This window comes from Monodon monoceros, unplaced genomic scaffold, assembly GCF_005190385.1.
Source record: "Monodon monoceros isolate NGI ecotype Baffin Bay Population unplaced genomic scaffold, NGI_Narwhal_1 Super_Scaffold_21, whole genome shotgun sequence".
NCBI lineage: Eukaryota > Metazoa > Chordata > Mammalia > Artiodactyla > Monodontidae > Monodon > Monodon monoceros.
Window position 1 is genome coordinate 94,853,449 of NW_021703778.1, and position 27,263 is coordinate 94,880,711.

The window sequence follows — 27,263 nt, forward strand, 5'->3', positions numbered from 1 at the left end:
TATTGGCAATATAAAATCTGCAAATAATCCTTAGAGGTTAAAGGAATAGTGACTTCTGTAAACAGATTTTAATTTAACAGAAAATATTTTAAAATAATGTTTAGGTATATGGTTTACTAAGGAATTGAAACAAGCATCATAAGCCGGTAGATACAGAGGTACTGTGAGAGGGAATTCAATGATCCCAGACCGGTTTTACTCAGAAGCTTTTTAACCTTAATCCTGTATGGCTTATTTTGGGTGATTTTCCAACCAGTTACTAAAAATAAATTTCATTTAAGTACTAAAGTCACAGGGTTGGGCTTCCCTGGTGGTGCAGTGGTTGAGAGTCCGCCTGCCGATGCAGGGGACACGGGTTCGCGCCCCGGTCCGGGAAGATCCCACATGCCGCGGAGTGGCTGAGCCCGTGAGCCATGGCCGTTGAGCCTGCGCGTCCGGAGCCTGTGCTCCGCAACGGGAGAGGCCACAACAGTGAGAGGCCTGCGTACCGCAAAAAAAAAAAAAAAAAAAAAAGAAATCACATAAAGCCAGTATTTCTAAAGTAATGTAATCAAAACCTCTGAAATACCCACACTCAAATAAGGTACAATTATACTATATAAAATATATGATATGTGAAGCATATCAATATTATATATATATGTATAAAATATATGTAAGACTGCATAATGCACAAGATGCTTTGGAAAATCCAGCATCAAGGTTATCTGCTATGACTTACTATCATCAGAGACAAGGAGGTGGGTGGAATTCTGGAACATGGGTAAGATAACGCTCATGTCAAAGAAAAAAAAAGTCCTTGTCCTCAAGCAAGCTAACGAAGCCAGTGATAAGCTATGAGTCAAATTCCCACTTCTACAATCAAAACTTATCATAGGAGCCCTTGAAAAGGGAGTGCATCTGTCATATGTTAATGACTTCAAGCCGTTCACTGAACTTCTAGGTGTACAGGAAAACTTAAAAGCACTTCACAACTCCTTGTGGGTATAATTAGCTTGTTGCAATTGTTGGCAATTCTCATCCTGGGACTCTGAAAGGTCACTCCACTGTTTAAGATACCAAATTTGGAGTCACTCTCCCTTCTGACAGATTAAGCACACCCTACAATTAGTATACAGCTGCACCTGTTGCAAAGCTTCTTTCTTCAGTGATGTAAATGGTGACGGTCAACAACATTCTAAATTCTTGAGGGATTATCAGACCTCAGAAACCAAGCGAGGAACAAGCCTGATGTCTGCTGTTGAGGTGATGGATGGTGGTCACAGCCTGACCACAAGCAGAAGCCGTGAAGCCATGATCTTTATTCTTTATAGACAATCCCAGCTAGCACAGGCACCATATTGACCTCTCAATCTTGTAAGCAGTCACAATGCAATTTTGCTATTTAACAGAATTAGGTTTTTTACGATCTAGTTGAGTTTCTACAGAGAACAAAGAGAATTTCAAAAAAAATGTTTTAAAAGCCCAACTAAATAAAATAGAGTTATATATATATATATAACTAAATCATGGTTAAGGAAAAATGCTGCTGGTCACATATGGAGGAAAATCCTTCTATTTTATAAAGTTTGTAGCTCAAAGCTGCAAATTCTCCTGTAATTTACCAATGCTTTACGAAACTGTTCTCACATTTCATAAATTGTCAATGATAATAATTTTTTTTTTTTGGCGGTACGCGGGCCTCTCACTGTTGTGGCCTCTCCCGTTGCGGAGCATAGGCTCCGGACGTACAGGCTCAGCGGCCATGGCTCACGGGCCCAGCCGCTCCATGGCATATGGGATCTTCCCGGACCAGGGCACGAACCCGTGTCCCCTGCATCGGCAGGTGGACTCTCAACCACTGCACCACCAGGGAAGCCCAATGATAGTAATTTTACAGCTATAGTACAAAATAACAATATAGATATTTAAAGGATATAGCTTTTAGTGCAAATCTATTTAGGAAAAGAGATATTAACTTAAAAAACAGATTCATAAAGTGTGCAAAAATTTGATATAACTGTTATTAAAAAGTGATTGAGGCAAGTCTTAAAGCCATAAACTAAGTTTGTCTTTCCTCCCTTCTTTTCTTTCCTTTTTAATGGAACAGAAGTACAGAGGACAGGGCTCTAAAGCCCCCTTTCTCTTTAAGCCATGTCAATCACTAGCATTTTCCACTATATCACAAGAAATGATTCTTTGGTAGCTGATATATGTGGCCACATAAACAAAAAAATACTGTTAAGCCTTCTTAAGTGAATGATATTGTGCTTAATAAGTCGTTTAAGCAAAGTCTCTTATTATCATCATAGACTATAACATATCACATATACTTACTTTCCCCCCCATATATAAATTCTTTTCAAAACATGATTGGAATTTTACAAAATGGGGAAAAAAACTTTTTTAAAAAGAGTTTTACTACATTATTGTTAGGTAGGTACACTTTCTTCTATGTGTATTCAATTATGGGCACAAATACTTTTCAAAGGCTGACTGAAATAACATAAAAGGTGAGACTATTTCCAAATAGTGAGACTATTACCAAATTAGCATTCCAACTCAAAGCTAGCAGGACTAGATTACATTTTTACCATTCCCTTCCAAAAATATTTTCACCTGATATTTACTTTACAACAAATAAATATATTTCCTAGTGAAAATATTTCCTAAAAGGAGACATGGGTATATGTGTGTGTGTGTGTGTGTGTGTGTGTGTGTGTGTATCACTTTTAACTACTGATATACCTCCTTTTAAAAGTCATTGAACTAAATGATGAAATTGCCAATTCTTCTAGGTTTGCTGTTGGGTCTATATAGTAATCAAATTTAGAAAACTATAAATTATATTTAAATTTATTATTTACAAGCAATTAATTATAAAAAACAGCCAGGTGGCTTTCATTACATAAATTACTGTTAATGACAGAGACCTCATGCTGCTACTGTATTTAGCATTTGCATGTGTCAAGTGCACATAGCTGTGTGTAACCACCCTCTTCAGGGTGGAACCGATCACCGATGCATAAGGCAAGCTGCCTACTGCCCAAGTTTCGATCGCATCCTAACTAGTTGTTTGAATCCTAAATATTCTCAAGCTTGTAACAACTGTCTGCTACAGAAACTTGTAATAATATTCTGCTGAAACAGCTTTAAAACCAGATACATAATTACTGAGCATCAAATAACGCTTAACTACACTTAGCTACTTAAAATCCTAGCTCTATAATTTAAACATGACCGAGAAATGTTCAATCAATTCTCACTGAACCAAGTAAGGGATCTACTGATGTCTCAGAAATGCAGCCTTTAAAATGATGTTTAACATGTTTCTTCCCACCACAAAACTGTGCAAAAGAAACTGACAATAACTTTTTTTCAGAGCTCTGTTTCCCTACTTTATTTAGCCTTTTATAGTGATCCTTCCAACTCTACAGTGGGTGTAATTCCCTTCCAAAGAGAATGAAGAATTTGACCTCTTTAATCTATTCTGAGATAAAGCATGAGTTTCAATGATATAACAGGAGAAAAAGATCTTGTATTGTTACTCTGAACTAAATGCAATTCTTCACCAAATAGAAAGTACATACCAAAGAAAGCAAATGAAAATAAAGGAAGAATTTCATCCTATTTCAAAGTCTATCCCAACTAGAGGCCTAAACAATAATTCTACTATAGTCTTCCTTTCTTAAAAAAAATTTTAACACAACATTATAAAGCAACTATACCCCCCCCCCAATTTTTTTTTCATTAACTAAAAATCCCATATTGGGCGACCTTTACGGTATTCAAGGACTGGCTGATTAACACGTTATCTAAGGCTTCACTTTTCCTCCTCTCTTAAGAAGTCTGCGTTTCAGCAATTTCATCAGTTATTAACCACCACCAGAGAAATGGGTAATGGAAAGGATGAGGAGGAAGCGCTAAGTGTCTTTAGCCACTGAGTAGTTACTTAGAGGAACACAGAGAAAAGGGGGGGCATAAAAAAATGGCTAATAGTTAAGGAAAGAGCGTCTACATACTTACCCAGTATGGGGATAAAGTAACAAAATGAAATTTTTCAGTGAGAAGGCAAGGACTAATTTATTTATCTCCAAAGTAATCATCCTGGAGGAGTAGGGTCTGTATATTTGCCGCCAATGTTGCTGCCTTTACTCAAAACAGAACTTATCTGTAGGAATCACTTTAGAACCACTTTACAAGTTATACAAGAAAGTCAACCTCATAGTCACATCTTACATCTTTATCAAAATACAGGGTGGTCACCAAGTCTGGAAACACAGACAAATGTATAATAAATAGCTGTTACTGAATTGCAATACATGGCAAAATAACGATGTCTCCAGACTTTATGGTCACCTGGTAGCATTAGCCGCATTACTTATCAAGCCTAATGACGTTTGCCAATCTCCAAAAACCAGATTCATTCTCAAAGTACCAGAGTTTGTCACCGCTGGAGAACTTTAAAAGACTGTGCTACGTGCTCTAAAAATACTTATTAACAAAGAGTCCCAAAAGCATCTTGGCTATCATTAGAATGTGTGTCCAGTAGGAAACAATATTTATCCTAGCACTTTTTTTTTTAAATGAGTCATTATTTTGTAGTTGCAGTACATGAGGAAGGAAAGTTCAGTTATCTGTAGACACTGAAGAGTTGGGTAAAATACAAGATGGAGGGACTAATAGTTTGGCCGGTACTGGGGGACCTCACCCACCAAAACCACCAGCGTCTTCCACTGCGGTGCTGGGAAGCATTCATGAGTACACACTGTTAAGAATTAACAGTATGGAGAATTCTCTGGTGGTCCAGTGGCTAGGACTCCATGCTTTCACTGCCCAGGGTGTGAGTTCAATCCCTGGTCAGGAAACTAAGATTCCTCAAGCCACGCAGGGTGGCCAAAAAAAATTTAAAAAGAATTAACAGTATATGAAATTCATACTCTTTCTCTCTTGTTATTACACTATAATTTTCAACAGTGTAACAAGATTTTTCATGTCTTTCTAATCTAAACTTGGAACGAGAGCTTTATCACCACGAACAGAAAATAGATTTGAGAGCTGCGTATCACTAACAGGCTGAGTGTTTTGGTGTATGACATAAGTGAATATTCAGTGATGCTGTGGGCAGGGCATGGTCATGATGAGCTTTCAGAGGGAAGTCTAGAAAAGCCAGTCAGCAGTGCTGTCTATTTTTATGATGCTGGAAGTTCTGCAGTTGGTAGAGCTCATTGGCGTCATGTACCAGGCAGGACGTGAGGATTTTATTCAGACGGTTAGGAGTTCCAGCCCCAGAGAAAGCCAAAACCAAAAGCCTGATGGAGATGGTTAGGATAAAGCATCTTAAACTGAAGAAAAAGTTGAAGACTTTCTGCTTTGGAAATTGCTGTACTATTTGAGATATTATGGCAGGTTGAAAAAAAAAAAAAAAAAAGAGCCCTCCAGAAACCACACAGGCAGTTCCTGGGGTGAATACCCTATAGCTGCCCAGTTGTAAATCCCCCAAAGAGAAAGTTCACTGAGGTTTAGGAACAGGGGGCAGATCACTTCAGGAGATCCAGGTTTGCAGAAAGATCACGTCAAAAATCATAAAGGTACCTATTTCACATGGTCCAGGTGGGTAAGAATTGTACTCGTCTCCACCTGAATCATGTGAGCTTCATGGCTAAGTTATGAAAAGAAAATGGGGAATAAAAAAAGAAAAAGGCGAAATCTCCAGTTACAGGTCTGTCTTGATTCCAGCTACCACAGTTTCACACAAAGACCCCCTTTCATTCGAAGTTATGTTGTCCTCAGGGGTAGGACTCTTAAACATGGTACCTAGTGTCAACCCCTGATGAAACCCCAGTTGGTAAGGTCATTCACATTCTAAAAGGGAAACTACTCCTCACACCATGGAATGTTAGTATTCCACAATAATTTGCAGTTGAGTAAATGCTGAAAAGGACCTTCTGACCATTTATGTTTGGGGCATCAAAACACTGTAGCATTGCTTCCTAAAAATAATAGAAAGAAAGTACTTTGAACCACATGAAGCATATCTACTGGCTGTCTCTCAAGAATAAAAGTCAGTAAGTGAGAATTAACAACTGAAATTGAAAAAAAAAAAGCAAAAAATAAAAATAGATCAAAAACTCTATCTATAAGTGTTAATAGGTCAGAATTCTTGCAGGGTTGAATTTCACCCAGGTTTATATCAAAGCTTTAGAAACTAGTGGAAACAATATTTAGATGGAAATCATAACGCCAGTAATGGTTCTTTTGGTATAAATGGCACCACAGTTAATACCTTTGGCACAGTTAATATCGGAGGCTGAGGCGGACTAAACCAAACACAACTCCGAAAGATTATAGCCTACTCATCAATCGCCCACATAGGATGAATAACAACGATCCTACTATATAACCCAACCCTGACTTTACTACATTTACTAATCTATATCACAATAACTCCCACCACATTCATGTTATTCATCCAAAACTCAACCACCACTACACTATCACTATCCCAAACATGAAATATGATGCCCGTTATCACAACCCTCACCATACTCACCTTACTCTCCATGGGAGGACTCACCCCACTTACAGGCTTCATACCCAAATGAATAAGTATTCAAGAACTAACAAAAAACGACATTCTTGTTATACCAACATTCATAGCCATCACAGCACTACTCAACCTACATTTCTACATACGCCTCGCCTACTCCACAGCATTAACTCTATTTCCCTCTACAAACAACATAAAAATAAAATGACAATTTCTCTCCACAAAACGAATAATCCTCCTACCAACAGCAATCGTATTATTCACAATACTCCAAATTTCTACTAAACCAAGCCATAAACAAATCTTCAACTGAAAAGCTCTGTCTACTCATTTATAATCTGTTACCTGGAAAAAAAGCAGAAGGTCTCTCTGGCCACCTAATCACCATATCAATGACACATGCCACAAGAGAGAAGCACTAGTTTATTTGATTGATCATGGTAGATAAACTCCAAATAACAGAGAAATTAACAAATGCTTGACATTTGCTCAACATCCATTATTCTGACACTGCTTTCAGAATTTCAAAGCCTGGGAGTATGCTTAATCAACATTCATATTCCCTCGTGAGCTACAGGCACCATATTGCACCCCGCCTTCATACTGATGAAAACTGCATATTGGCCATTTCCAAAATGTTCTGGGACTCCACACAGGGCCCCTTTTCTCTCTTGTTCCTGCTCTGCAGTTTTCTTTTAAACACTTCCAAGACAAAAGCATCTGCCAGTTTTTCTCTCTGGGGATGTATGCAAAATGAACTTAACAGTTTTAAGGCAGGAGTAACCCTCACATCTAAATTCATTCATAGGACAGAAAAGGGCCTAAGAGGCCTCTCCAGGGACAAAACCCTGCTGAAATTCTCCCCACACACAACAGTGGGAGCTTTATAAAATCTAAGTCCAGACAATTTCCAATTCAAATGCCCAACATAGCATGACCTTTGTCAGATCTCTGAGCCCAAGATGCACCCATGATTTTTTATTCTAACCAGCACAGACATTAGACAGGGCACTACTGCTAAGCAGGAGGTTCAATATTTGCATGCTCTTCTATTGTGAAAATGTAACAGTGACAGCACTGTGTCAAATTCTTTTCCCTCTAGAACTTTAACTCCATAGGAGAGGCATGGCTGACAGATGACTCCCCAACATCTGTGTTATGTACACTCCACAGCTGAGGAGCCCCAGATCACTGTCAGAACATCGCAGAAATGACCTGTGCCTTTCTTATGCCTTCTTCTTATCCCTGCCCCCCACCAAAATATATATACATTCATATATATATATATATATATATATATACACACACAATACAAATAGTGCAAGTTTTAACAAAATGTAAAAATGGCAAGTCAGATGAACATAATTTATAGTCATTAAACTGTTCATGTAGCAGCTCAATATATATTGTATAGATGTCCTATACCAAATAATTTATCAGACCTGACACAGTGCACATCATATTGTTTTATTTAGTACACTTACTAAAATTTCATGGATCAAGCATCACTTCTGAAAGCACAGAGAAAGCACTAGAAAGCATTTATTCATCTCCCGCGATTTATTTTGATTACCCTTACAGCTACATGATAAAGTGGAACTCACAAAATTACAAGGTTAAGGTTTACATAGCCATTGCTTCATCTACTAAAATATAACAAATGGCTTCATGTCTGATGTATTTTACTTTCATTTAGTGTTAAGTAGTACACTAGGCTAAACATTTAGCTGCCTACTGAATATTTTAATATTTTTAAATAGGACTTAAACACCCTGACCGGGAAAGTGGGGGGCTTAAGAAACAATTGTAGAAAGAAGAGCAAGTTCTTTGTATGGTGCTAGACAGAACAATACTGGCCACAAAAGAAGAAACACCCTTCTAACTTTTCTTCTCAAAGGGATCATAAAAATAAGCACTGGCCTGCACTAGAAAGTTCACAAGAATTCACTAAATGCATTAAGGACCACGATACCATGCTAGGCACCAATGGGAGGAGTTGCAAGATAAAATCATAGCAAAACACAGGGCTCCTATCCTTAAGGGATTCACTATCAGTGAAATAGAAAGTGAAAGACAGGAATGTATACTTTCCAATGGTCAAAGGAAAACAAGTAAAAGTAACTACAGTGGTCAAAGAAAAATCTTAACCAATATTCAAGTGACCAAAAAGAAGCGGGGCGGGGAGGGATAGAGAAAGAGAGAATTAGACGATGGCACTTAAAACTCCTTTTCATCAATTTTCCTTTAAAATGTTTTATCTGGAGGCAGATCTCCCAGACAAGGAAGATGAGATGAAAAGGGTGATAAAAGATCAGAAGTGGGAGATGAGAGCCCAAAGTCGAAAAGGTCAATATAACTTTTCAAGAAAAACAAGAAAGTTTGTTGGCCTCATCATTTTTGAGAAAACCATTAAAAACTTTATCAGATCAACTGCCTTGGGAAAGAATACTAAGGGGGAAAAAAAAACAACTTTCAATTTCCAATGAACTATTTTGTTTAAAATGATGCAATAAAAGTGAGATGAAGATAAGACAAGGAAAAGATCTTTCTTAGGAACTAAATTTCGTTTCCATTTATGAGTGATAATTGTCCCAAGATACCTACAAAATAATAACCTTCCCACAGGTATCACTCTCACGTACCCAAAGAGACTCCATATGTTTCAAGGTGCAGACACTGCAGTACAGAAGCAAGGCTTAAGCTTCTCAAAAACTTTGCTTCACCATCATATGACAGGAAAGCTGACAGTCAATGAGATACTTCAGGTGGAGCAAGAAAATCATGAAGCCATATTATATTGTACTGCAAGTTAGGCAGCAGAGTGACTTTAGATGAATAACAAGTTACTGAAGTGTCTATCATACTGCACCCTCAGAAAGGAAAGATAAAGACTATGAAGTCAAATAGAGTTCAATATAAAAACAGTAAAGTTCCAAACTCCCCAAAGAAAAGAACTAAAAATAGGAAAATAATCTTGCGCAGTTTAATACATAATGATAATGGCACCTGAAAAATCCTTGTAAAGAACAATTTAACCCTTGCAGCTTCATGTCACAGCAAAATCACTTTACCCATATTGAAGGGGTCATGGAAAGATGAGCACCAGTATTAACAGACAGCCTTAAACGCTGGGGTTTCTGGGGGGTTGCGCCTCAAAAATATTCAACAACAGTTAATTGAGAGCATTGAAGAAAAGAATGAGTTTGTTGCAAACTCTTGCTGGGACCCCTATCATCACCATCAGTCTGGCATTTTATTTCTAAACAAGAAATACATTTTACCTTTCTGAGATTATTTTCTGGTTACAAGCCAACCATTATGAACCTTTCAGTGAATCGCTGAATAGGGCACTTAAAGGGATAAACAATTATAAAAATAACTGTCACAAGTGCATACATTTTATTTTATTTAGTGATGTAATAAGCTTAGGGGCATATATCAAGTCCAAAATGGTCTTGGTCATTAAGTTAAGCAATAAATCATAGGTCTTGCCAACAACGACAGCAAACAGATGCTAACAAGGAAATGTATTATTGAATATTGCCACGTGTTATAAAAATGTAAGTGTGTTTAAGACATGTCTTAAATTTTTATAATAATATGCATTTAATACATTACTATTTGACACATGAAGGAATCAGATTTATAGGTCCCATTCTGTAGCTTCTTCTTCTGTGAACATGAGACCATATTCTGGATTTTTTTTTTTTTTTTTTTGAAACAAGAGGGGAAACCTTTAAAGTGCATGCTTGCAACAATATCTAATTGGTTGTCTTGCTGTTTTGTAGTAAATAATGTTAACACTGAAACTCATTAAAAAGAAGAAATCTATGCACTTTGCCAGGACAGAAAAACTGAACATTTTTAAATCACAATTTTTAAAGAAGCCTTATAGTCTAAGGAAGTATAAGAGCACTTTTTAATCAAGTTGCCAACCAATTTTTTTCACATTCATTTTGAGCACGATCCCAGACAAAAATATACTAACTTGATTAACAAGTTCAACAAAAATGTGGAAGCCAACTAGCTAAGAAAAATCCTACTTTATATCTTCATGCAAAAATCCTAAGAATCAAACAGTATCTCAAAACACAAACTCATTTAAAATTGAGTCTCTCTTCAAAATATGTCAAGCTGTAATATTCCCTTAATATTCTTTTCAGATCAGTAGGCTTACATATCTTAGCAGCAGGTTCAACCCTCCTAGTGAAAGGACTTGGGAGGGAAGGAAGGAATTAGGGCCCAAGGAACTTATGTAAAACCTCTTTAAAAAAAAAAAAAAAAAAAAGGGCTTTTTTAACATCAACGAGATGCCAACACTGCTAAAAGCATTTTTCATTTGCACACTATTTTGTTTGAGTGTCCTTTTCAATCAACTCTCCTAACTGCCAGTATGGTCTTCCCTCTTTCTTGTGTAGACAAGAGTCCATGCCTTAGAACACTTGAAGAAGCAGTGCTTGGAATATGGAAACTAAATTTTCTTCATTAAATCTACTGAAGCAGATATTAAAAATGCATTTAATATACTGGCGATGGTCCGTGGGCACCACTGACTGTGACAGGCCGGTTACTGATGATGTGCCATCAGATGGCCTTCTCAGCAGGCGCCTGGGTCTCAGGCTGCTGAAGGACAGCAATATCTTCCCTCGTGTGTAAGCTCTATTCATCTCCCAAGTATTTACTAAATCACAGGCCTCTGCACACATAGCCCACGTTTCAGCGTATGCTAACAAATGATGGATGGCCTCATCAATTCGTTATGTCCTGAAAGCATGGTTTCCTGCCATTCCAATCACCAAACCTCAGTGCTCCAGAGCTGATCAGTCCTGGGGAATATATTTTGCAGGCTCGATTAAAAGAGGAGAAGTTCTTTGCATTAGAGTCTCTGACACTCTCCCCCAACTGTTTGTTGTTTCAACCAATTATTTGGGCAGAATAATCATGAAGTATTCAGGCAATATAACGCTGGCAGGTTTTTTCCTGATGTTTGCTAAGGTGCAGTTTCATCTAGGACATAACCGTTGAGCTACTCACTAGTAAAATTTATGTTTTAAAACATTTTTTCCTTCTATGCACAGCAGGCAAAACCTTAAAAATAGTTTATATCATATTATAACGTAAATGCATTAGCAGATGCATTTCAAAGAAACTTTCAAGGGAATAACCTGTCTCTAAATCATCTAAACCTTTTAAGACAATAATTCATGAGAGTTCTCTTAATTATAATCTAGATAAAGGTACAAAGTACTTAAAAATTCTTCTGACAGTTCCAAAGTTAGATGACAAAAGTTCAACTTGTCAAAGAAATAAACCCTCTTAAAAGAAGATGTATTTTCAGTTCCAAGGTTATATATGTCAGTTGTCTTTTCTATAAGCCATAAGAACATTTGTATTTTTAGCTAGGGCTTATCTACAGAACGGAAAATAATAGCACACTCATGCCTTTCACTCAGAAACAGTAAACTTTATAAAAACAGACAAACTTACCACAGCTAAACAGATAGCTGAGCTTTGAGGAAATGGAACGGCATTAAAAAGCTAAACAACTTGCTATAAATAAGCTCCTGGAAATGCTAAAAATTAAAAACAAAAAACTGCCAGACTCCCATTTAGCCAATAGCTACATAGGCTCTGAAGTACCCACAATCAGCATAAGTTCTGCCACGTTGCCCTGCCGTTCACCTCAACCTTGACCTCAAGATTAAGCTCACTTTTATTGTGCACAAAGGTCACCTGTAGTAGGTCAAAATTCAAAGTCCCTTGTCAGAAAAGGTTGATATATTCCAACCTTTCCGTCTCCATGCATCAAATTTTTCATGGTAAAGTCATATTCAGCAGACAGTATATTCAGCAATTTATTGTTTCACTGTAATACAGTGCAGAACACAATTGTTCAAAAAGCTATCACATGAATAAAATACTTTTCATGAAAATGTCCAAACCTAGTCTCCTTACACACCTTTAACATGAAAACTAACTGAATCTTGTTTTTACAGTTCACAAGAGTTATACGGCAAATAACTGTCCTCAAAATACAATCTATAGTATAGTTATGACTTTTACTTCCATAATCTTTGGCTACAGGCAACTATTTTTCAGAGTGCTGCTCAAAGTTTTTAAGTATAATTTTTTTAAAGCATGAAGATCTCTAACCAGTTTTAGTACTTTTATTCCAATCTGGCCTAAGCCGCTTAAGTGAAGTAGGTCTAAAGCTGAAAGCCTCTCTGACCTAGAACTTAGAGGAAGATATGCTCTATAATAAAATAGAAAAGGAAGGGCAAAAATTACTGTATTGTAATTGTCCAACTGTATTGTCCAACTCCTTATTATGATCAACAAAGCTGCACAAATAAGATAAATTAAGCAAATTCTTTGCAGGCAGCATTCTAGAATACACTGTAATTAAAAATAAGCAAAGCCTTAAGGAACAATAAATCTATTTTCTTTTTAAAAGATTCTGCAATTTCTTTGTGTTTACCATAAGGTCTTTTTCATAATCAGTATTAGCACCATGAATAGATTTTAAGATTGTTTAAAAACACTAGTTCTTTAAATTAACTTTTTAAAAATTTTATTTATTTATTTATTTTTATTTTTGGCTTCACTGGGTCTTCATAGCTGCGTGCGGGCTTCGTCTAGTTGGGGCGAGCAGTGGCTACTCTTCATTGCAGTGCGCAAGCTTCTCCTTGCGGTGGCTTCTCTTGTTGCAAAGCACGGGCTCTAGGAGCGCGGGCTTCAGTAGTTGTGGCACAGGGGCTTAGTTGCTCCTCAGCATGTGGGATGTTCCCGGACCAGGGATCAAACCCGTGTCCCCTGCGTTGGCAGGTGGATTCTTAACCACTGGACCACCAGGGAAGTCCCCAAATTTATTAACCTTTATATTAAACACTAAAATCAATGTTCACACTCGTGTGATGATCTGTGGTATCCAACAAACTCTCCATGCCCTGGAAGACTGACTTGAACTTATATAACTACTGGACTCAAACTACTTCCTGGTGCAGAACCCTCACTCCAAAACTGGTATTCACCCAAATATCTTTCATAAATTCATAACCACCTTGTTATCAAGGTGAGGCAAGAATATAAAAGAGCTCCCAGAATATGCGGGGGTGGGGGAGTTGCATTTGAGAAAAGTAATTAGACAAGAACATACTTTAGAATTCTCAGGTTTTAACATTCCCACTAATTCTGTCTTAGGCAGCGATCATGTTACATAACCATTTTCTATCCTGGGGTGGGGAGTGGGGGGAATCAATCTAAACCTTGATATGCCCATTTGTCATCAACATAAAAGCACATCATGGTTGCCAGTATCATCTAAAGACTATATTTTCACCATAATTTGCTAAAAGCAGGTTTCCTATTACCCAGGGGGTTAAAGAAAAACACTCTGGAAACCTAGAAAATAAAGAGGCTCGTTTAGGTAAAATCTTTTCAGTTCTAACACTGAGTCTATTATAAGCATAGATACCATCGCAACAAGCATCCTTAAATCAACAACAGTAACAATAACGGCAGCAGCAAAATTAATTTGACACAGTATCAGGAACTACGCTAATCATTTTCTATGTACTATCTTATGTCAAGTTCATAACAATCCCATTTTATAAACAAAGGACACTGAGGCACCAAGAGGTCACCTGGCAAGTAAGTCATGAAGCCGGAATTCATATGTCTATTTCCAGAACCAAGTTCTTTAAACCAATATAAAAAACTGCCTCTACAACAAAAAACTGAATGACCTCCTGGAGTTCACAGTAATAGGGTTTTGCTTCCTATCGATTTATACAATAATTAACCATAAGCAGAGAGAGCTAAATAAACCACCCAAGGTCAATCACAAGCCATGGCAACTCTGCCAAACTCAATACCACTTGGCCAGCCCACCAGTGTAGGCCCATCCCCACAGAGAATTCCACTTGACATTCTAAAATTCACATATGCTTGGCTAATATTGTTAATTTTATTGTCCACTTCTGTTTTAGCTGTATGTTGCCATATTATTTTATCACTGATACTTTGGACGTAGAAAAGAAATACTCACATCTGAACATGTGACAATTAAGTCTTTACAAAATTGTACTAAATCACATGGTAATCAATTGGCTATCTCCCAATCTTTTTTCATTACAATTGCAGAGATACTTTATTTTCTTTTTTATATTGGAGTAACTGCCAAGGGAAGATGTAACAACTAAGCTTGAAGTTTCTCTTAAAATAATTTCTGACATGATAAACCCTCAGGTATACCACTGGAGCATTTCTAAATTCCTAAAGTGTGAATAATCACTAAATTTAGCCAATGAATCTACTCTGCAAGGGATTAATTTTCCTAAATGAGACATGTATATAGCTTTTGTTTTTTAACTAAGCAGCATTTTCCTCAGGTCAGTTCAATCAAATGTCCATTATGATATGTTTCATAACACCGACAACATACTAGGTACTGAATGGAATTCTAGTTCCCACAATAACCATAGTGGGGGAAAAAATATGTATCTTCTCTTTGGCCCAAAAAAAAAAAAAAAAGCCAGGGGCGGGGGGGAAGAAAGCCCAACTCACAAAAACATTTTAATTTCTAAGAATAAATGAGGTACAGATATATGTGTTATGAGCCCTTTCTAGGAAAAAAGCTATGCTGATGGTATACAATGGCTCAGGGGCTTAAGAAATGCCTTTGGTGGCAGTGGGGAGGGACAGGGGAGCCAAGGTTTATAGCATGGGCCAATTTCTGTGGTGTAAACACTCCCACTGTGGCTGATTTTAAGCTACTGATGTGAGGTCACAGTGTGTAGAGTGGGGAAAAGATGCTTCCGATCAGCTCTCACAAGCTGGAAAGAGCCAGCTCCAGCTCCCATGGGCTGTAGGCCAAATTCAGCCCACAGACTTGTTCTGTTTGGCCAGGAAAATGTTGGCCCACACACTGTTTTTCAAAATTCAAACAAATTGACAACAGTTAAAATTCAGGATATTTTTTTTCTGAAAAAATCAGATCTAGAGCTGCTTTCTAGAGAATAGAAGACCTGGCAGCCCTGGGCCCACATTCCAGCACGGCAACAGATGGCTGGTGTAAGGTTGCAGCTGCCCTGCCCACGCACACAACTGTCCTTTCACTTTGCCATGATCCCAACCAGGCCAGCTCCATTCCTTCACTCCTTGCTGATACCAACCTGGCCCCTAGACTCCTAGGGCATTTGGTGATCTTTAATTAAAGAGCTTGAAGGGAGAGCTTTGCCTTCAAATGTGTAACTTTGGTCAAATCCTCCCTCAGTTTATGCCCCTCTAACACTAACCATTTGACTAGATGATCTCTAGTTGCTATCTTAGTCCAACACTCTCCAAATCATTGAATTTGAAATCATGAGAGAGGTATGCAGGTCCCTCTGGAGAAGCTTTTGTGATCAGCATATGAACAGCTCCAAACATGCCCACCAAAGTGCAAATAAAAATTTTAAATGTTATGAACTGGAGGTTAAATGTATTTTTACCTTAACATATATTTTAGCTGGCCTCAGGAAATAAGAATTTAGATAATGTTAACTTTGTCAGTTAACAAATGATGTTTGTGAGCTATCTGTTACATCTAGGCTGTAGGGGTCTGTGGGGTTTTTAATGCTATACAACCAAGAGTCTCTTATATCCCCAGTCCATTTACTATTTTAGCTAAATGGGGCTTGAAGCGCGAGTTAATTTCAAGTTTTATTAGCTTTCCCTACCAGTATTATCAGCAAAAACAAATAGCAGTGTAATATACCTTAAGCAAAAGATGATATCAGCTTGGAAGAGTTGTAGACAGAAACAAAAACTCGAAAAAAATGAATTGCCAGTCTAATTTCATGTGTGACTGTAGTAAGATGCATTTAAATGATGCTTTGCTTTCCCACATCCCATCTACAAAGGAGGCCACCTACAAAGAGCCTTATTCCCCCACAGGTCTTAGACACCATCTCACAAGTTATGGAATCTTAGGGGGCTAAGGTGTGGCATAGGCATTAGTGACAAACTACGAGGTAGTTTCACCCTGCATTTCTACTCATCCTAAAGTTGACGTTGGGTACCCACAGCATTCTTGGATGAAACATACCCAGTTCTGACTATTTAAGAGTGATCACAAATATCCATGACAAATGCTAATTCATAAACTTGCTGAGGGTAAATCTGAATCTTCCATACCCCTAGGCTGATGTGGGGAGCAGCAAGTCAATTAGCTGAGAAATGAGTTTAACTTTGGTTAAAAAGTGCATCAAACTTTGTAGACCTCTGCCATCCTATATAGTGCTAGCTGCATATTTGAGGATTTTCAACAGCCATAAGCGATAACCCTTGTAAATATCAAGGGTCTGCTATGCCTCCTATCTCCTAAAACAGGATAAATACAAGATCAGAGTTTATATCTCATCCTTTCTAGGGCCTAAAGCAAAGGACAGGTCTAACAATAACCAAAAGATTAAAAATAAATATGTGAGTTATGTTAGAGAGGGTGAAAATGCACCATCTATTTTAAGTCTCAGTCTTGTATATGACTACTGTTCCCAGGACACCTCAGAAAAAGCCTGAGCTTCACACAGAATTGCTCCAATTCACGTGAGTCAGCATTCAGTCAAGGAAAAGACCCAGGGCTTACGTATTTTACTGAACAACAGTATCAAGAGACATGAATCCACCTTACTTTTTCCTCTACTTGCATTGCTTTCTTTCAAAATATTTATTCCCATAGTGTTAAAGTTATTTCTCTAAGTTTAACAGGTTTCAAACATTTTTAGCAGCTGAATCTCAATATTTAAAACACAGAAAAGAAATAAGCCCTGAGATATTTTAACATTTTACTTTGGATGGAAAATTGCAGAGCTCTCGGTTTCCTCAATGAGACTGTAAGTTTTATCAGGTCACAGTTGGAACACCACACTAGGCTAAAAAATGAAAACAAAAAAACTTATTTGCTGTCTTGAAGGAACAGAAAAGATCACCTCTCAGTCAAGAGGAGGCACTTGAAAAAGCTGACATTGTCAACTGTATCACTGTTCTTTGGCAAGAAGGAAGCTTTGGTTTATAAGGAAGAATTATTAACTCTTACATACATTATCAAGATGCCTCCTGAAGGGTTGGGACGGAGAGAAGAAAGAAAAGTAGAGGCAGGTGTTAGTTCCCCAAAGTGGCCCAGGAAAGGGCTGGATTCATGACCAGCCGTGTACCATTATTAATCCATCATGCACAGACTGCTCCATGCTGGTTTCATACCTATGGACTGAATCATCCTGGATCCAGCTGTCTGTTTGCTCCCCTAAGAAATGGAGACTTGTCATTCAGTAAGAAGTTGTAACCAAGCACATTTCCGGAGTTCATCATATACCAGCTTACCACAGAAGCAATTTGAAAGCAGAATGTCTAAAACAAACACCTGAAGACACTTCCCACCAAGAAAAAGACAACTGAAAATAAAAGGAAGGAAAACTTATTCTTTACCCATCTTCCGTATGATTTTCATTCCAGTATATGACTTTTAAGGTCACTTTTCATACCTACTCTGAAAAAGGACTTTTATATTGCTTGATTGCTTTTTTTAAGGAAAACTGAACCTATATGGCAAAATTGCACAAAATGTGTAATAAAAACATAATGGTAAATTCAGTCAACATTTGTTGAAAGTCAAATTATAAAATATTATCACCCTATATATCTATTGAACATTTTTCTCCTAGGGAAATATAAAATTCCTCTTTATTATACCAGCAAACATTCTGGGATGGGTTATTACTTAGTTGACTAAAGTTTGATGCCTGAATATAGACTTAAAAATGAAGTCAATAATCTAATAACATAAAAGTCTCCCCCTCAAACTAATAAGAAATATTGTCAGCATTTAGGTTCTTCTCAGGATAACACTATCTGAGGTTTTCGTCAAATACTCCTTTGCAGGAATTCAAGCTCATCTCACTTTTACAACTATGCAAATGCCAAGGGGCACAAACATCTGATAAAAGCTAAGCACTTCTTTCAGAAACTGAAGATGCCATATACTTAACAAAATAACCTTCCAGGAGAGTCTTTAAAGCTAGGCTACAATACAGCAACAAAATAAAAACCTGAAATCTCACAGAGTAAAAAAGCATATTTTAAAAGATGACTAAAGGAAATATATGAAATAATCATATCCTTAGGCCAATTTTTAGACCAATTTCTTTTCCAATTTGCACTAATGATCAATACAGAAGTACTCCTAGGTGTATTTCCTAAGTATATGAGTATTATTTTTGAAGGGCATATAAATTAATTATATTGCTTTGGCAAAAATACCAAAAGAATTTCCAGTTCAATAATAGTCTGACTTTTTCTCCCTTTATGAGCTATTCTCACTCATGATTCTGGAACTCAGGTCCACCATAACATTAGTATAGAAAATTGACCAGCAACTGAGTACCAACCTTCAATTCAATTGAGAGAACAAGGCCAACAGAAGTAACCTTCCAATTTTAGTAAACCACGCCCTACAGTATTAATTATATGGGCAATGTGCTACTATTATTCTAAAAAATCAGTGACTCTAGGTTTAAAAGTCTGGGTTTTTTTAAATGGCATCATATATTGCTATGAAAGATTTAAGGCAACTTTCTGATATCTGGGCCATATTCAACTAATGATCAAAATCTGTGTATTCACAGCCATACAATCAACTGATCCATATCAAAGCAAATTTGTGTCTTCTATGTTTCAAAGGTTACTACTCAGACATTTCTTCTACTGTAGGCCATTTACTAAATTCTAATAATAACAGTAATCGTATTTACCATCCATTAAATACTTACCAGGACCTCTACACCGTACTAAGTGTTTTACATGCCTTATTTCACTTAATCCTCACAACAGCCTTAAGGAACTGAAGAGCAAGGGGCAATACAGCAAGAGGAAGAATCTGGAGTCAGACTCTGCCTGGGTTTGAATCCTGTTTCTCCTACTTACTGGCTGTGGAGCTTCATCCCTCCTTTTACAGATGAGGCAACTATGACTCAGATAAAAAGAGGCAGAGAGCCAAGTCATTTCCCAAGAACAAATGGTTAAGGAAGCAGAAACAATGAAATACAAGATTTCCTATGGGAAATGGGGACAGGTTAAAATGGATCTGGAGTGGGGCGGGGGGGGGTTTCAAAAAAGGACAACTATAACCAATGGTAGTACCAAATGCAGCTAGGTCACCTTAAATGCAAAAGCTAAGGAAAATTGTTGTGCTTGTCCCAAGCAGGTCCCTTCGCTACTCCACTCCTAGCCAGACTAGATCCCTACGTCCACTGTCAAGAACTACTAAGTTCAATACTGGCAAATACACAGCAGAGCCAGCCTTAACTCCAGTTCTCAGAGTCAGGTGAAGACCTCAAGAAAACGAGCCGAGTGTATATCAGTTTAAGCACAGGGAGCCCAGCCAAATGAGTTTTCAACTACTTCTTTTGAGATTTCTCTACGAACAGCCTCATAATAGTGAATGGTTGCCTATATTGTAAATGTTGCATACCAAGATAAAAAAAAAAATGCTTAGAAATGTGGAAGGCACCATTAGAAAAACCTATGCAAGGATTCCTAAGAGAAAAAAATACAGGAACAAGGTAAAGACACTTATTTGCTTAGAGATTTACGTTATCAAGAGTTTGACTTATGACTCATTAATACAGGCATAAATAGCAACCAAACTAATGCACAGCAAAGGAACTTGGAAAAATTAAATTGTGCCAAAGGGTTATTTACCAACAAAAGAATTTCCAACAAAGTTATATCTCCTCTAAGAATCCGTTTTGACTAACCATATGTGAACTAACTGTACAACAAATCCTTTGGTTTCTAACATTCTATGATTCTAATAATTTATAGCTATTAGATGTGTCTTAAACTCTTTCCTTGGACTACAAGTTGTTCAAAATTAATTACTACATTATCCTTTCTGTTTTCTAAAAATTATCCAAATAGTGCCACAAACATAGTGAGGACACAGTGAGTTATTACAGACCAAATGCTGTAAGAGGTGAATAAACTGCAAGGACCAGTGAAAATCATGGGGTGACTGTAGGGTGGAATGTTTCACATAAAATGGTGGTAGAGGATGATACTAGGTGACAGGGTACTCCAGTGAGAGTAATAGAAAATCACCGATAAGGGCTTCCCTGGTGGCGCAGTGGTTAAGAATCCGCCTGCCAATGGACACGGGTTCGAGCCCTGGTCCGGGAAGATCCCACATGCTGCGGAGCAACTAAGCCTGTGAGCCACAACTACTGAGCCTGCGCTCTAGGGCCCGCGAGCCACAACTACTGAAGCCCGCATGCCTAGGGCCCAGGCTGCGCAACAAGAGAAGCCACTGCAATAAGAAGCCCGCACACCACAACAAAGAGTAGCCCCCGCTCGCCACAACTAGAGAAAAGCCCGCACGCAGCAACAAAGACCCAATGCAGCAAAAAGTAAATAAATAAATTTATTAAAAACTAAAAAAGAAAATCACTGGTAGGCAAATACCCACAGTAACTATTTCATGCAAGAACCATTGATGGATGCTAAAATCAGAGCGAAAAAGTGTGAGGTGAGAAACTGGATATTTGCAGAGTCTCAAAGGAAATCCCCACAAGGCAATTATTGGAAAGCGAACTTTACAGTGGAGAAACTTGGCAGACACCACCCCTTAACCAAGTGAATAACGTTAACCTCAGCAGTAATAAGACATACAAAATCAGATCCCCCTTGATATGATGCCCTGAGAAAGGCACAACATCACTTCTGGGGTATTTATGCCAAAAATGTTTACCCTCCTCTGATCATGAGAAAACATTAAGCACAAACTTAGGGACATTCAACAAAATAACTGACCAGTACCCGTCAAAAATGTCAAGTTCATAAAAGACAAAAAAATATTAAGGAATAGTCATAGCCTGGAGGAGACCAAAAAGAAGACATGACAACTAATCTAATGTGTGATCCTGAAATAGAAAAGAGACAGTAAACAAACAAACAAACAAAAAAGAACAATAACAAACAAAAAAAACTAGCAAAGTTCAAAACAGGTCTGTAAATTATTTGGCTATATTGCATTAAAATTAATTTCCTGATTTTGACAATTGTATGTTGGTTATGTAAGATGTTAACATTAGGGGAACCTGAGTGAAGGATATATGGTTAACATTTCTGCAACTTTTCTGTAAGTTAAAAATTTCAAAATAAGATATATATATATATTTATACATCTTTAATATTTATATATATATAATATATATATATATAAATAAAGAATGATATATAATCAGATATATATGTAGTGTTTGGGCAGGAAAATACAGTGTAAAATATGACCTGATAAGTAGCAGCTGAATGGGCTGGGGGCTTCTACCTGAATAAGGAAGTCCAGGAATAAGTTGGGAGATGCAAATCAATGACTATATCCTCAGCAAGTACTTAGATACAGTATTCTTACGTTTTGGGGGTCAAAGGGCCCATTTAATGTAAAACTGCAAAAGAGAATAGAATAGAATAAGGGTGAGTTTAGGAGTTGTAAAATATTAGACATCACAAAATTCTACTCCTTCATTTTAAGTGGGAGGATTGTGAGACCAGAGTGGTTAAGGTGATGGCCCAAGTTCAATGTAGCGACTTGGAAAAACAAAAATTTGTAATTTCAGTGAAAACAAATAGGCCATGGAGAAATGAGGCTAGCAAGTAGAAACCACAGTGTAAAATAAAAGTTAAGCTTGGGAAAAATGAAGCTATATATTCTCCTTTGAGCATATACTAAAATAAACTGCAGCTAGAAAGATTATGGAATTAAAAATAAGACAGAAAGCCATAAAGCACCTAGGAGAAAATTTAGGGGGAAGATTTATTTTTCATATCGTAGGACATGAAAGGACAAAAAAAGCATAAGTTTAAAGTTAAGAATATAAAAAAATAACAATATTTAAAAGCACAACAACTGGGAAAATATCTGCAACAAAAATATGACATGTAAAGCATCAACATCCTTAAGATATGCGGATCAATAAACAATAACAAATCAATAAACAGAAAGAGCAAACACTCCAATAGAAAATTAGGCAAAGGACATCAGGCAAGTAATTCAAGAGGAAGAAAATTAAATGGTTAATAAACAATGTGGAAAATATGCAATGCATTATAGTCAAAAAATGTAAATTATGAGATGTCATTCTTGATCCATCATATTAAAGACTAAATGATGACTCTCTTCAACACTGACAAAAGTTGCAAAAACGAACACTGCCACGTGCTGTTGGTAATTGGATTAATACAATCTTTTTGATAGTAATTTGTCAATACACTTCAAAATCCTTCAAAACATAAATATCCTTTGGTTTGAAATAGCTACTTGTTGTTAAAGTGTGGTCAATGGACCCCTGGAGTCCCTGAGACTCTCTCAGAAGTCTACAAGGTCAAAACTATTTTTATAGAAACAGTAAGACATGATTTGCCTTTTCCTGGCACAACTGTCCTAGGAGTCACACACTTGCAGGAAGAAAGAAAACCAGTTTCACGTAAGAATATCTTAAGATTCACTTATTAATTTTATTAAATCTCAACCCCTGATACACATTCTTCTAACATTCTGTATAACAAACTAAGTAAATGCAAAGCACGTCTACTGCATATCGAAGTATTATGACTGTCTCAAGGGAAAGCACTTGTATGATTGTTTGAGAGCTGAACTAGATGCCTTTTCCATGAAACACCATTTTTACTTGGATGAATGATGAACAAAGTATGATTATTCAGATTTGGATATCTGGCAGACATTTTCTCAAAAATAAACAACACGAGCCTGTCACTTCAAGGGAAACAACTGATAGTATTTGTTGCCAACGAAAAAATTTGAGCTTTCAAGGGAAAATCAAATATTGGAAAACTCTGTATCCATCACCGTAAATGTGACAGCTTCACATCTTACAGACTTTTCTGATGAGATCAGTGGGGATACTAACAAATGTGATTTTTTTGATGCTGTATAATAAAAGGTGACAACATTTAGAAGACTTGCATAACTCACAACCAACATTTTGCAAATGAACAATGCATGATGATAAAAATCATGCATGGGTAATAGATCCACTCAAAGTTCAAGACTGGCCAAAAAGTTCTATAATACGGTTTCACATTCCACATTGCAATACAAAAATATACCCAATATACAAAAATACCCACAGTTATCTGAAAAGCCTATTAAATTACTCTTCCCTTTTCCAACTACATATTTGTCTGAGGCCAGAATTTCTTCATGTTCTTTAATCAAAACAGCATATCACAACAGGTTGATTGCAGAAGCAGATATGTCTTCCTTCTATTAAGGCAGATATTAAAGAGATTTGCAAAAGTGCAAAACAAGGCCATTTTTCTCACTAGCTTTTTGAAATCATAGTTATTAACCTTTAAAATTGTTTAAATTTAATAGGTTTATTATTGTTATTTTAAAATAAATAAGCAATTTTTAAAATATCTGTTTTAATTTATATTTTAATAAACATCAACAGACATAACCCATATAAACAAAAGTTTTCTGGGGTCCTCAATACTTTTTTAGAGTGTAAGGAGATCTGGACACCAAAAAGTTTGAAACCTGCTGATATGGTCATTCCCAATTTCTAAGATTCTAAAGTAAGAAAATAAGCAAACTTGGCATAATATATGTACAGAAATAGAAAATTAGAAAAATAAAACTCTTGATGTCCAGCAATATGGAAATGGATGGTACATCTAGAATGTGATATTATTAGTATTTGAAACAAATTATAAGGAATTTTTAAAGATGAGTAATGCTCACTATATATTAAGTGAGAAAAGCAAGACCTATAAACTACATTAGCAGAGAAAGTACCTCACTGAATAAAAAAGACTAGAAATATTTTTAAAATATGTTAACAGAAATTTTCGGAGCTATAGGATTATGAATAATTTTTATTTTCTTTACTGAGCATGTACTACTTTCAAAATCAGGAAAATAAAAAATTTTAGCAACTTTTAAAAGCATTTCAGTACTTTGATTATTTTTAGAATTCAATTTAGGTGAACATCACACAAAAAATAATTGCTTGTTATTAATATTAAAACTAATTAAGGCAGCTTAGTATAGAACTCTGACCTGAAAGTCATGAAACCTGTATTCCAAACACTGTTTAGCCATTCAATAACTCTAGGCTTTTTGACAAGTCACTTAACCTCTTTGAGCCACCAGAAATTATCTCTGAGGTCCTTACTTCACCAATTCTCTGGCAAAATGAACTATCAAATCTAAAGGTTGTTCAAGTCCTTTGCAAGAAACATCTAAAGTAAAACAGTGCTATGATGCAAACTGTGAGGCCAACTCCCAAATCACACTCTTTATGGAATTCCTACCGACGCTGCTAAATGGCTCTTTAATTCCTTCTGCAGATTGGTAGTGCAGCCTCTCTCAATAAAGTTTCTGGTAAATGAAGAGTTAGTTATACCCTGAATGGTATTTGGGAGAAGCAAAAAATATTTGGCCATATTATGCATAAGAGAAAAAAGGGCATACGAGAATAAGCAAGACAGCATGGTGCCCCAAACGAATGGAGTCTTTCTTACGTATACTTCATAAGTCCTTAATAACAGTAAAAGGAGGTTACCTCTAACGTAGAGGACAAGGTATTTGCTATGGAAAAGAATGAAAGAAAAAAAATTTGGGAGAGAGAAAGAGAAGAGGGAAAGGAAAAGAAAGAGAAGCAAAAATACAGTGCTAATATAAGTACGTAACAAGAGCAGAATTATCTAAATGTGTGCTGTATCTTAAAATTGCCCAGAAAAATCTACCTATCCCCTTAGCTGACCAGCCTTCACCCTTCACTGTTCATTGGCAGAGTTGGCAAAGAGTTAATGACAGAAAATTAAATTCCAATTTGTCAATTTTGTTCCTTGTTAGCAAGTCTGAAAAAAATCTTAGACTATAAAGGTTTAAATTAAATCTGGATAATATTAAAAAGAGATCCCTTCATTTTACAGATTAGGAAAACTGAGTCCTTCAAAAACAACTGAGATTATAAAAGACCTTCAATTTGTACTTTACTAATACCAATTATCCAATAATCTCTTTCCTCAAGAAAACACTTCCATGATGATGTCAAAGACAAGGAAGCTAATGGTGCTCAGTGCCACAAAGTAACATGGTATAAGTTTGGATTTGGTTTTGAAATAGAAGAAAGGTAAACGAACATTCTATACTTTTAACATGGCACAAATACAATAACCTGGTTGTTCTGGACTGGTTCTTTGGGTAATGCCAGGGCCTCAGGTTGCACATCTTTAAAATGAGGCAATCTATAGCATATAGTTGCTAAAGTCCCTTCTTAGAAAGTTGGAGAATCCTAAAAATCACTAAAAAAAAAAAAAGACATGCTTGGGGAGGAGGGAAGTATGAAATACACCTGGTATGGCTGTTCAAATGACCAATCTTGACCCAACAGTGGAATCCATAGGGTACCAGTCTCTGACTGGCTTGAGAACACTTGCGGTCACTTCATTACAGTAAAGAGCCATAGTAAACTATAAGAGGCCCCTTTAGGCCTGTACTCCCTTGTTTGTTTCCAGAGGCCAACTGAAAAGGGTCCTCCATTTCCACCTTTTGAATCTACAATTCATATTTCCACTTTGAGAGGGCCCTGCTACCCATCATTCATTCCTAGTATCTGTCAACCCCTAGACATTTATGCCGCACCTACTTATATGCACCCATCACCTAGCAAAAACCAAGTTTTCAATAAACATTTGTTGACTTGAAGGGATTCGTCCATTAAGACTCTCCTGAGAAAAGCAGGTCAAAGAAGAAACCTTTTTCACCATTCCTGCTCTCCTAACACCTGACACTCATGTTCCTCCCCAGTCATGTGTGACACGTGGTTTCTAAGCACTGGCTGGGCTGCCAGGCACAGCTACTGCAAGCAAAGGTCTCTTTGAGGGGGGTAGATGGGCACTTACCTGGGGAACCTCTGCTTCAGCTTCCTCAGGCTCTGCCTGGTAGGCGGCACAGACACTAGGCACTGGGCTATCTCGTCGTATTGGGCTTTAGTCAGTATCATGTTGGGCCAGGGACTGGGAGGTGGCAGTGAAAAGGAAAAAAACACCCTGCGCTTGAGCAGCCTTCGTGTCGGGAGACGAGGGGTGGGCACAATGCGGCACAGCGTTGTGTTCCCGAGTTTCTGGGCTTGCCCCTACCCTCCCTCCTGCACCCCTGGCTGCACAAGCCCGGGCTTCAGCCTGCAGCTCCGCGGCGGGAGGCGGGCTGTAGACCGACTGCCCTTCCTTGGCTTTCTGAGCAGCCGCAGAGGGCCCGGCCGAAGGCAACCTGCCGCCATGTTACTTAAGGGCAAGCCAACCAGGAAGTAACGGCCACAGGCAGAGGTGCCGCCTAAATCCTACTGGCAGGTCCCTGGGCAGGACCCACCTGGGATTAATGTGGAATGCTCTTGGCGGTCATGCCTTCCCTGTTGCCAGAAGCCAGGAAGTCCTGGCGCATCGACAACGCAGCAGGGCCCACGGGTAACCGTGATCATTAAGCCTGAGCCCGAGAAAACCACTGCCAGGGCGCGCGATTTGAATACGCTTCCAATCGCGCCCGTTTTACTGCAGCTCCAATCGGAGACTGGCCTACAAAGAAATACGCCTTCTCTCGGTTCAAGGCTCCCTGCGCCCTGCGAGCGTCAGCGGAGGAGCTGTAAAACCCAAAACCCACTAGAATCGCTGTAGA

General features: G+C 37.6%; 1 protein-coding gene across 2 annotated transcripts in view; it reads right to left on the reverse strand.

Moving 5' to 3' along the window:
* Nucleotides 1-26,829, reverse strand: part of CUNH15orf41 (chromosome unknown C15orf41 homolog) — a 213,568-nt gene extending 186,739 nt beyond the window's left edge. Inside the window, exon 1 of one of the 2 annotated variants that reach the window (XM_029237955.1) lies at nucleotides 26,495-26,829. In XM_029237955.1, coding sequence (XP_029093788.1) covers nucleotides 26,495-26,595 — 101 coding nt within the window. In that variant the 5' untranslated portion in view covers nucleotides 26,596-26,829. The remainder of the gene's footprint in view (nucleotides 1-26,494) is intronic. The other variant, XM_029237956.1, reaches the window with a different exon arrangement.
* Nucleotides 26,830-27,263: the final 434 nt, after the last annotated feature.